The sequence below is a fragment of the Emydura macquarii genome, unplaced genomic scaffold, assembly GCF_026122565.2.
Source record: "Emydura macquarii macquarii isolate MOO-44397 ecotype Brisbane River unplaced genomic scaffold, CSIRO-AGI_Emac_v2 contig_3671, whole genome shotgun sequence".
Lineage (NCBI taxonomy): Eukaryota > Metazoa > Chordata > Testudines > Chelidae > Emydura > Emydura macquarii.
The window spans coordinates 8,516,835-8,529,004 of NW_027133808.1; the positions used below are offsets into that span (position 1 = coordinate 8,516,835).

Consider the following 12,170-nt stretch of genomic DNA (forward strand, 5'->3'; position numbering starts at 1 on the left):
TAAGCTGCATATTTTTTATTTCAGTGGGGGGTGGGGAGTATAGCCTGAGAGCAGAGGCCCCAGCCACAGTCCATGGCTGAAATAGCTGATTGGTGGACTCTGCCAACAGCTAATTACCCCGACTGTCCCAGTGGGTGCTAAGCACCCACTTTTTTTCCTCTGGTGCTGAGGCCCCTGGGCACCCCCAAAGTTGCCCAAATCTATGCCACATGGTGGAGTTACCTGTGAGTGCTCATCTTGGTTCATCTATAAAGGAAGCTTTGGGCCTGATCCTTTCTAGCTGAGGTCTACTTAAACTTTGACAGGGAAGGTGTAAACCACAAGACTGAGGTCTCCAGGTTTACTCTGGAATTCTCATGGAAGAACGTTAACAAACTCTATACCTGGACTGCCTATTGACCTATAACCTTTTAAATTGAGTCTAGAAAGACTTTGATAAATCAGAAGGCTCACTATCTCTGCTATGAAACTGACTTAAGGACTTTACACACATTTATATGTATACTGATGTCTTAACCATATAAAACTCTCTTTTACTAATAAATCTTAGATTTAGTGAATAAGGATTGGCTGTAAGCATGTATTTCGGTTAGATCTGAAACATTCATTGACATGGTGGACAATGTGTCTGGTCCTTTATTATTGGTAGAACTTTAAGTATGGTGAATAAGGTTTTCAATAACCCCTCACTGTACTGGACTTGGCTGTCTAGATGAGAGCCAAGAGCTGGAATACATACAGGCGACTGTAATTTGACTTCTGGTTAACCAGTGTGGTACTACAGAAGTTGTTTTATTATTGGCTTGTTGAATCTAATTATAGAATAAACCACCAGTTCTGGGGTTCATCTGCCCTATTTCTTGCAGTCTGCCCTGAGTTGGCACTCTCAGCATGGTCCATCATAGGCACCACGGCCAGACACAAGGCCAGAAGGGCCACTTTTGATCTTCTAGTTTGACTTCCTGTATAACACAGGCCATAGAACTTCTCCAAAATAATTACTGGAGTAGCTCGTTTAGAAAAACACCCAATTTTGATTTATAAATTATCAGTGATGGAGAATCTACCATGACTTTTAGTACATTGTTCCAAAAGTTAATTATTCTCATCACTAAAAATTTATGCCTTATTTCCAGTCTGAATGTGTCTCACTTCAACTTTCAGCTACGGGACTATATTATACTTTTCTCTGATAGACTTAAGAGTCCATTATCAAATATTTGTTCCCCAGGTAGGTACTTATATACCTGTAATCAAGTCACCCCTTAAACTTTTTGTTAAACTAAACAGATTGAGCTCCTTGAGTCCATGGGTGGCCGGTGAACCCCCTGCTAGAGGTGGCTAGCCAATGGTCCCGCCCCTTCCACCTCAGGCCACACCCCTCCCACCTCCGAGACTAGCCCCCTACCACAGCTGGTCGGGAGGAGTATCCTCTTCCTGCTGACTCGAGCCACCAACCCCTCAGCTCCAGGCAACCCAGGCCCTGGGTGGGCATGGCCCCAGTCACCCCGAGTCCGAGCCAGGCTCCAGAACTGGGTGGCCCCAGCTGCCCCGAGTCCCAGCTGGGCAGCGCCAGTACCATGTGGCCCTGGCTGCCCTGAGTCCCGGACCGGTGGCAGGCAGCTAAGCTTTCCCCCGCCTATTATACCGACCGCTCATGCTTGAGTTGATCACTATGAGGCATGTTTTCTAATCATTATTGTGGCTCTTCTCTGAACTCTCTCTGATTTATCAACATCTTTCTTGAATTGTGGACACCAGAACTGGACTCAGTATTCCAGCAGCTGTCTCATCAGTGACAAATACAGAGGTAAAATAACCTTTCTACTACTACTCAAGATTGCTCCATTTATGCAGGAATACATAAGCTGTTTTGGTCACAGCACCACATGTGGAGCTCATGTTCAGCTGAGTAACCACCATAACTCCCTAGAGGTCTAATTTGAGATCCTGAACCAGATTTGCAGAAGTGCTGAGCACTCACATTGCAATTGAAGTCAGCATATATGTCAACATGCTTTGAACATTTACAATGCCATATAATACCAAATAGTCTGAAAAAAAATCAGACCCCAGGCATCCGAAATTGGGCTCACAAAATTAGGGGATTTTTAATCTTAATCTCTGTGCCTCAGTTACCTGTCTGTAAAATGGGGCTATACCTCTTAGGGCTGTTGTAAAAATAAATTGAATAATGTATGTGAGGTACTCAGATATTATAGTGATGATCACCATAGAAATGCCCATCAGGAAATTAATAACTCTGTTTTCAGACTATCATTTGAATGGTGTGTAATAAACAAGGCCTTGGCCACATATTAAATAATGAGGAAAAAAACAAAATATTAAACAGTTGCTCATTAAATCAGCACTACTCATTCTGTGAACTGAATGAGACAGAGATTATGTGGAAAAATAGTATGTGAGCATGTAATTAAAAACTGCATCATAATGTACACGCAAAAAGGATCTGAATTACAGTCACACAGGTTTAATTTTGCTACTTTATCTTTCTTTTTGTTTTTTAGATATAACTTCATAGAATTTTAAAAACCAAATGGAAAAAAACAATAGTTCTGTCATGTGGTATCATAATGACACCTACTTGGCTCATTGGTAGGGATGCATTCCCATAGATCTCTGCCACTTGAGCTAAGTTTGTAAGTGATAGAAGCAGTAGTAAGCCGTCATCCTCTGTGTGGCTATGCCCAGTCATTCCACTCCCAGGCTCCTCATCTGATCTCAATCAACCCCTCTACTCTCAGTCCCAGTCTCTCATCTTTCAGCTCCTTGTCCCTGTCTCCTTGCCCAGTCAAGCCCAGTGTCCAGGTCCCCTCAGCTCCTCATTGTATTTCAGTCTTTCCATCTCCACCCTCTGGTCCAGCTCTTGTTCCCTTTGAATTTGAGTCAAGCAGCTTGCTCCTCCATGCTGCCCAAGTGCCAGCAGGGGGAGCTTTGAAAGCACAAGACAGACTGTCTCTCTGCTTTCAGTTCTGGTGACTCTGTGGCCACCAGCTGCTAGGAGAAGCACTTGCAGGAAAAGTGTATCCCTGTATCCATGGAGCATGCCCAGTACAGACAGGACCTTAAAGAGAATTTTGTTGCCAAACTGTAACAGACCTTTAGTGAGCATATGCTATGATTTTTCAAAGACCTATATATTGGCAAAATTGGGGTGTTTTTCTATGGGAACATGAAAAGGCACATCTTTGAGACCAGAGCAGCCCGCCCCTCCCACCCACCAAATATTAAGCCCTTGGTTCCAAATCCTGGAGGCCCTACAGCTTCTTATCACAAAGATTGTAAGAATTTTTTTTAACATGGGCATACAAGTTATTTTTCCTTAAACTCATTCCTGGAAATAGCTGAACCATTTTTTGTTTAAATTCAGCCAGAGGCAGATAACTGGCATGGAAAATTTCAGCCCAAACTGCTGAAGTCTAGCAACGATTTAAGCACCTGAACACAAGGTCCTATAATGGAAATGTCAGACAACTGTAAGCACAGGCAGCACTACTAGCTCCACCTACAATACATTTGTAATAAAATGAAGCACTAGGAAAACGAGCAAGGGCTTCTGAGCCTTGTAATGGTGACTAAAGCTGCTTCCTGGGACCAGTAGTATTTACCACTGCCACCCCATCGCCTTCCCACAAGAGTTATGGATGGGGGTAAGGAATGCTGGCAAAGTTAGAGGAGAAGGAAGACCCTCTCTTCTCCCCCTACAACCTCAATCTGAAACCTAGACAAATGGTGCATCTCCTCAGCAACACAGGCTACCTAGAGCATATCACACCTGTCCTCTGCTCCCTACACTGGTTTCCCATGAAATATTGAATCAAGTTCAAGGTCTTGGTTCTTGTCTTCCCAGCACTCCATGGCCTGGGCCCAGGATACCAGAAAGACCAATTAAAGCTCCAAGATGAAGTCCATGGTCAACAACTTTGCTCCTTTGGGACAAGGGAACTCATCTTTGTGGGAGATGGAATCTTCTCAGGGGCTGGTACAAGACTGTGGTATGAACTCCCTCAGGTACTAAGGACCATCACAAACCTCACCTCTCTCTGCTCCAAGTGCCAGGTGCATTTCTTTGACCATGCCTTCTCTAATATAAACACATACCATAGGTATATTTATTCAAAAATAACAAAAACCTCACCCTAACAAAACTAGACACTCCACATGCTTCTTCATCTGGAGAGATGATGGAAGAATGACATGTAGCAGATGTGTAGTCATATAGCTTAATGCACTGCTGAAAGGTATTCAGATACGATGGTGATGAGCATGGTATAAAAACCGATACAGAATGGAACCGAAAGGCCTTCAGAAGCACCACAGCTGGAAGATCAGTTTGGAGAGGTGAGAGCAAGCAAGTCCTTTCCTGGTGAAAGCAAGCAGGCCTTGTGCAGGCAGAAGCAGGGAAGAGCTGTATGCATGGTGATGGGAGCAGGGGGCTGGATAAGCTAGGGGCAGAGCCTGGTGGGAGACAGTCTATGAAAAAAGCATTCTCCCTCACATCATCTTCTTAGTCCAGATCTGAAAAGGGGATCTTTGTTTTTCTTTATCCAGACTGGATCCAGATTCACAGGAGTGATACCGGTCAGTCTTCCAAATGTGAACACCTAAAATTTGTGGGTGTTCAGTGGCAGAGCATCGGTTCAGGCCCATCTCTATTATAATGCAGATGAGCAGCACTATAGAAAAGATAAGCAGTACTATCACCAGTACAATAGGATGAGTAATATACAATGCACATTTTTATTACCCAGGAGTATGATGGATTAAATAATGAACACAATAAATGAGCCCTAACTATAATTAGCTCTCTGTGCTTACAACACTACAGCTTCTATAAATGATTTCTAATGATAGATGTAATATGTAGGAAAAAGATGGTATCCCTTTAAATAGTTTGTGAGCCCTCTAGTGGCATAGCAAAATATATTTTACTATTACTCAGAAACCTGAGAGTTATCAAAAAGTCCTCTGGATGTTGACCAGAGTCACTTACCAGAAAAGGTAGGTCAGATGAAGAAAACAATGTCAATAATTTTCCACCTAATGGTAACAGATAATGTTCCAATTGTTGGATACTGGTCCTATATACAGATCAGCTGTAATGGGCACAATTAAGTCTTCTGCAAATCTCTCACACAGCAAGATCAAAGCTTCCCAATACTATAATTAGTAAACCAAAAACATTATCCTAACTCATTCCCATGATTTAAGCATTTTAAAAATCAAGAATTCTTCCTCAAAAACTTCTAGTGAAATGAGAGGAACTCATCCAACATGATTTTCTGTAGGTAGGTAGCAAGTTTTCTCAATTTTAGGAAATGAAAACTAGTTCTCTTAATACATCGTATTATGAAGCATCTTTGAACACTAATTACAGTATATGTGAAGGCTCTGATCTGGCAATCAGTGACGCCAGGCAGATCCCTGCATGTGATGGATCAGCTTGCTGGATTAAGGCCTCAGTCTGCAATTTCAAAATTCAGGAATTGCACACACCTTGCTTTTTAAAAAATTGTAACAGTCTTTTTTAAAAACAAACAAACAAACAAACAAAAAAACTTTGCTCACCAATTAAAAAAAAACAATAAAAAGATTTTATTCAAGAATTCTCAGCAGGTTGAGACTAAACAGGGAAAATTGCAGCCCAGAAGAAAATTATTTCAGAAAGTTACAGGACCAGAAAACAAGGATTCAAAATGGAAGCTATTTCACAGCTTCAGGTGAATGCTAATCATATACATTTTATTTACCAAAAGTAAGTTTTACATATGCCACGTTTCTGAAAGCCATTTCCATAAAATGCCCAAAGGAGCCTGAAATATTTTTGCCCCATGAATTTTCAGCCAATCCTTGATATGGCAACAAGACTCACATAGCTTGGCAGTCAGGCTCAACCTAGGTGAAATGAAGCAAAGCCTAATTTTCTTATATAGAGACATATTAACATATGAGCTGAGATTTGAACTATAATGATATAATTAGGGAATCTCCAACTACAATGTACAGATTGCTGCCTACAAAGAGGTGTCTGTGACTGTTTCAGCTCTCTGAAGGTGAGACAGATAAGTGGCAAGAGAACGCTTACAACAGGGCAGATCGAAAAGCTAACATATGGACCATTAACCGAGCTCTTCCACCAGTCTTCTAAATTTACCAGTATGTGAAACCTTAGTCTGGATAAGTAGAGTTACTGTAATTGATTACACCACCATACAGATATTGCATATTGTTGATTTTCAAGGACATTTTACTGACTTGCTTCACTGTATGGAAAGCTCTCCACATGAAATTCATAATAATCTGTGCTCAGAACAATGAATGGGAAAAGCAGGATTACAAATATAATCCAGGTAAACAATATTTTATCCATTTGCATATTTTGAGTTGTTCCAGGGTGGAGCAGGATGTAAGGAGCTGATCAAGGTTTCAAAGATGACTGGAAAAAGAAAAATAGGTGTTGCAGTATTGGGATGGATAAAAGATTTGGTCTTTTTCTAGTTTTACTTGAAATATACTACTGAGAGCCACAGCATTAGGTTGTAATGGTAAAAATCAGACAGGATGGAAGGGAGAAGATGCAGTATCTTACTAGCTTTGTCTCGAATATAAAACTTAATTTGGTTAAAACAAGCTGCACAGTATTTACCTAATGTACCTTTATCTTAACACTATTGTAATGAAATTAACATTCATGTTTAGTTTAAAAACTTCTGATCTCATACATTATGAGACACTTCCAGTTCCTAATGTAAAGTCTATTTAGTAACCAAGTTATACCTCTTAGTTTAGTTATTGTCATATTGTTGTTGTTATGTTCCAGATCTGATAATTAGCTGCTTGAAAGAAAAAGGTTATCTTGTTTCACTGGTCATTGAAATAATGTAGGAACATAGGAATTGCCATACAAGTAATGTGCTAAATGTCACTTCAAATAAAACATATATTATAAAACAATATTTCAAGAAATGTAATAACTCAATTTTAACTGACTGCTTTATTATTATGCAGTGACCCTATACCAGATGTTCCATACCATCCTCAGTTTATTCTAAACTAATGTATATTACAGTTAACACAAAAATCTTTGTACACAATTCTACACTGCTTTGCACCTTGTGTAGTTACTTAGGGCTAAATCCTTGGCTGGTATATATCTGAAAAATCAATGGAAAGATGATGATTTGCACTAATTGAGGATTGTGGTTACTATTCTGCCAAGTGAGTTGAATGTAGGGATAAATCACTACCAAGAATGGTATGTTTTGGATTCACTTTGGAGAGGTAGAAATGACTATAGAATGTATAAGGCGGTTTCAGAATCAGACCCATTTACTTCCAGTTCATATTACAGGTGAGCCAAAATTAGTACATTTGTTGGATACCTGCCACTTGCTGTGAACTTTGGAGGCCTGATTCTTCATTCACTTCCAGTAGTTTTGCACCAGTGTTATTCCACTGACTTCAGTGGAGTAAAATCTGATTTACACCATTGCAAGTGAGAGGAGAATTGGGTCCTAAAAGATGTATCTGAACCAACCAAAAACACATCCTGGATTTCCCATCTCTCTCTGAAATATCAATAAGCCCAAATACACACACACATTCATTCTCTCTCTCTCTCACTCACACACACACACAGTATTTAAATTTCCTCAAATATCGAGGGCTCAGACAAATGAGCCCAGAACTGTAACTTTCCCATTTTGGGGCTCTGCTAAGCCCAAAACCTAACTGACAAGGTAGTGTCAAATATAAACCAAAACAATCCCCTAAATCATACTCAAGTGGCTTCAAGATTAAGTGGCAACTAAAGGTGGGGTTTTCAAAAGCACTCAGTGTTAGCCTAACTCTGCTCCCATTGAAGTTAATGACTTTAGTGGGAACTGAATTAGGCCAGGAGTGAGCACTTTTGCCAACATCCAAGTAAGCTATATGATCCATATTACTAGCTCTGGTGGAGGAAAATTTATCAAGCACATTTGTACTGACTAATCAATTAAAAACTAAACGTTTGACTTTTTCCTAAAGCTTTAAGAAGATAACTATGAATACAGTATCCGAAGACCTAGCTAATTTTACCACTTTGGCAAGCCATGCAGATACCTTCTCAAACTGCACAGATGAAGAATTCTTACAGATAAAATCCTATCTGTCTGTACTTTACAGCATAATCTTTCTGGTGTGCTTCCCAGGGAACATTATTGTAATTTTTATGTATATTTTCAAGATGAGGCCCTGGAAAAGCAGCACCATCATCATGTTAAACTTGGCTGTCAGTGACCTGTTGTACTTAGCTACTCTTCCTTTTTTGACACACTACTCTGCTAATGGAGATAATTGGATCTTCGGAGTCTTCATGTGCAAGTTTATTCGCTTCAGTTTCTACCTCAACTTGTACAGCAGCATCTTCTTCCTCACCTGCTTCAGCATTTTCCGCTACATTGTAGTCATCTATCCACTGAACTGCTTTTTTGTTCAGAAAAGAAGATGGGCAGTGGTGGCTTGCACTGCAATTTGGGTGATTTCCCTGGTGGCTGCCACTCCTATCAACTTTCTGATCACTTCAAAAGAGAATCAAAACAGATCTATTTGCATGGACCTTACTACTTCTGAAGACCTGGACACTACCAGGTGGTATAACTGGCTTTTGACTGCATTTGCCTTCTTCTTACCCTTGTTAATTGTGACTTTGTGTTACACTGTGATTATTTGCACCTTGGCTACAGGGCCTCATACCCACACTTTGTACAAGCAGAAGGCTCGCAAACTTGCCATTCTTCTCTTGTTGGTATTTTATTTCTGCTTCCTACCCTTTCATATCTTTAGGGGGACTGAGGTAGAATTACGACTTCATCTGGTTAGCTGTTTCATTGAGAACCAGATCTATGCTTTTTTTATTGTATCTATGCCCTTAGCAGCACTAAATACACTTGGTAACTTATTACTCTATGTTGTGATAGGAGATAACTTCCAGCAAGCCATCCTTTCTGTTTTGAAATTGAAGACAAACAAGAATATGAAATAGAGAGGGGGCAACAGTCATGGTGTTAGTAAGACAAGGAGTAATAGGCTAAATTCACCTTTGATTTAAATGCGTGTAGCTCCACTGATGTCAGGGAAGTTACACCCACACCTATGCCAGCATTACATTTGGCCTAGTCTGTTGCAGTTATAAAATCATCATTCTGAAAATAAAGTTTTGGACACACTTGCCACATACCCTCTCAGAAGCTCATTTGTACTTGTTACTCTTTATTCTTGTTGTTCATATTGTAATATGTCGTTAGATGTTGGCTGATGTGTGTTTTTCTAATGTGTATGCTATCCCAGCTTTGCGCAGATAGCCAATACAGCAGGATACTAAGACAGATCTGAAAAGCAGTATCAAGATTTCCTAGTAGGTGAATTTGGGTCTAACGCTAGAAGACCTCGTCCAGAAGTGTAACAATAGTGACGAGGGTTCTTAGGCACTACCACAATAAAAATAAATTAATAACACCACCAATCGTATGCAGATGAGCCCACAAGCACAACAGTAGAGTGGGTTCCCCTAATGCAACTTTGTAGTACCCACATTGCCTGGCCTACCCTCTTTGTCACTAACAATAAAATGTCCATCATAACCAATGCTCGCCTCAAGAACCTAGTGGTTCATTCTTTACCAACATGCAATCCCTGTGCCTCCGGCCTTTCCTCACACAAACCCATTGTTTCTGCCCACTTACCACCTCTGTTAGGGATTAGCAAAATGGATTGCTGCTGCTAGGCAACAGCCTCTCCATCAGCGTATCTCACATACCCAGCGACTTCAAGAGCTAGCCGGGAGCAGAAAGCAAACAGATGACTGGAGGCTACTCGAGAGGGTGAAAGTGGCTGTGGGGGGAGAGATTCTGTCACAGGCCTAGGGATGAAGCTTAAAAGCTTAAAGCAGGGATTTGGGAATGGGAAGAACTGAGGTCTTTGGGGGGAAGGAGGGGACTGGACTGGAAAGTGTTTGGGGAGCATTAGGGGATATTGTCACCTTGGTGACTCAATGGCCTATTTCATTCTGATCCACCCTGGGTATCAATTATTGTCAAGTCAAGTTTTAACCATCTTTACAGTATCTCACCAAACTGCAGCACTCTTTCCCACTGGGCTACATCCTGCCCAAGTTTGTGTGCTCATCCCAGTTTAATGGGGCTGTCCAAGTGCTGCAGGGCCAGCAATACACTGTCCCATTGTAACACGACATCCCCCTATATTCCACATTGTTGCATAGTACTTGCCAAGCTTAAAAAATGGTACCAACTCTGTCATCACTGCGATCATGATTTCACTTATGAGGTAAATGTTTATTCCTGAGACACCAAAAAAAGCTGATCCATCATCACCAGCTAGTCCAAAATGTGGCAGCTCAGTTGGTTTCAGCCTAGGGTATTCTGCCCAGTTACTATTTCACTTTCTGAGCACAAACGGATTTAAACATTTTTCTTTTAACATTTAAAGGCCCTATTGCAAGTAGACAGGAGTATTTTATTTAGCTTCAGGCTGTCTACATGTACCTCATGATCTAGGTCAGAGAAGCTAGTTCTTTTGGAGAAAGGGGATGGAAGAGGAACTGATTATATCTCTGCATCGATGGTCCTTGGTTCAGATAATGCCTCAGCTCTGGACTTTAGCAGAAGTTCTGAGATAACACTTTCTAAAATTATACATAGATATTTCTTCCCTAGGCAGCATTCAGCCAAGCATGCTGATTTGTTTTTAAGCTTCTGTATTATTTTTAATATAAGATGCCTAGACAGACATTGATGCCAACAATATCATTCACGAAGGACTGATAACTAAGACAAATTAATTTATGAATTATGTTATTATAAAAGGTATGTTCATAATTTAATTAAAAAACTAGGATGGGAGATTTTAAAGAACTAAAACACAAATATTGGTCCCCCTCCAACGTTTATACACGCTATGGCTGCAACAAAAATACACCCAAACACACTACCTTCCCTCTGAAACTGGTCTGTACTGGGACCAGTACTGTTCAACATATTCATAAATGATCTGGAAAAAAAGGGGTAAACAGTGAGGTAGCAAAATTTGCAGATGATACAGAACTACTCAAGATAGTTAAGTCCAAAGCTGATTGTCAAGAGTTACAAAAGGATCTCCCAAAACTAGATGACTGTGCAACAAAATGGCAGATGAAATTCAATGTTGATAAATGTGAAGTTATGCACATTGGAAAACATAATCCCAACTATACATATAAAATGATGGGGTCTAAATTAGCTGTTACCACTCAAGAAAGGGATCTTGGAGTCATTGTGGATAGTTAACTGAAAACATCCACTCAATGTACAGCGGCAATCAAAAAAGCTAACAGATTGTTGGGAATCATTAGGAAAGGGATAGATAATAAGACATATCATATTGCCCCTTTATAAATCCATGGTATGCTCACATCTTGAATACTGCATGCAGATCTGGTCACTGCATTTAAAAAAAGATATATAATGGAATTGGAAAAGCTACAGAAAAGGGGCAACTAAAATGATTAGGGGTATGGAAAAGCTTCCATCTGAGGAGAAATTAATAAGACTAGGACTTTTCATCTTGGAAAAGAGACGACTAAGGGGGGGATATGGCTAGAGGTCTATAAAATCATAACTGGTATGGAGAAAGTAAATAAGGAAGTGTTATTTACGCCTTCTCATAACACAAAAACTAATGGTCACCAAATGAAATTAATAGGCAAACAAAAGGAAGTATTTCTTCACACAATGCAGTCAACCCGTGGAACTCCTTGCCAGAGGATGTTGTAAAGGCCAAGACTACAATGGGGTTCAAAAAAGAACTACCTAAGTTCATGGAGGATAGGTCTATCAATGGCTATTAGCCAGGATAGGCAGGGATTGCAGTTTGCCAGAGGCTGGGAATGGCCAACAGGATGTATCACTTGATGATTACCTATTCTGTTCATTCCCTCTGAAGCAGCTGGCATTGGCCACTCTCAGAAGAAAGGATACTGGGCTAGATGGACCATTGATCTGACCCAGCATGGCCGTTCTTATGAAACTCTCTTCCATGATGTCTGCTGCCCTGACTACACATCTACTATTCTGACTGCAGCCCAGCAGTAACTAACTGGAAGTCAATTCTTG

General features: G+C 40.5%; 1 protein-coding gene across 1 annotated transcript; it reads left to right on the forward strand.

The window, feature by feature from the left end:
• Positions 1–8,062: 8,062 nt before the first annotated feature.
• Positions 8,063–9,046, forward strand: LOC137145894 (2-oxoglutarate receptor 1-like). The gene has a single exon (XM_067536863.1). The coding sequence runs from the start codon at positions 8,066–8,068 to the stop codon at positions 9,044–9,046; it is 981 nt and encodes a 326-aa protein (XP_067392964.1). The 5' UTR covers positions 8,063–8,065.
• The last annotated feature ends 3,124 nt before the right edge of the window (positions 9,047–12,170 follow it).

What these genes read in the sequence shown, in the direction of transcription:
- LOC137145894 (XM_067536863.1), top strand. Translation starts at nt 8,066, where the DNA reads ATGAATACAGTATCCGAAGACCTAGCTAATTTTACCACTTTGGCAAGC.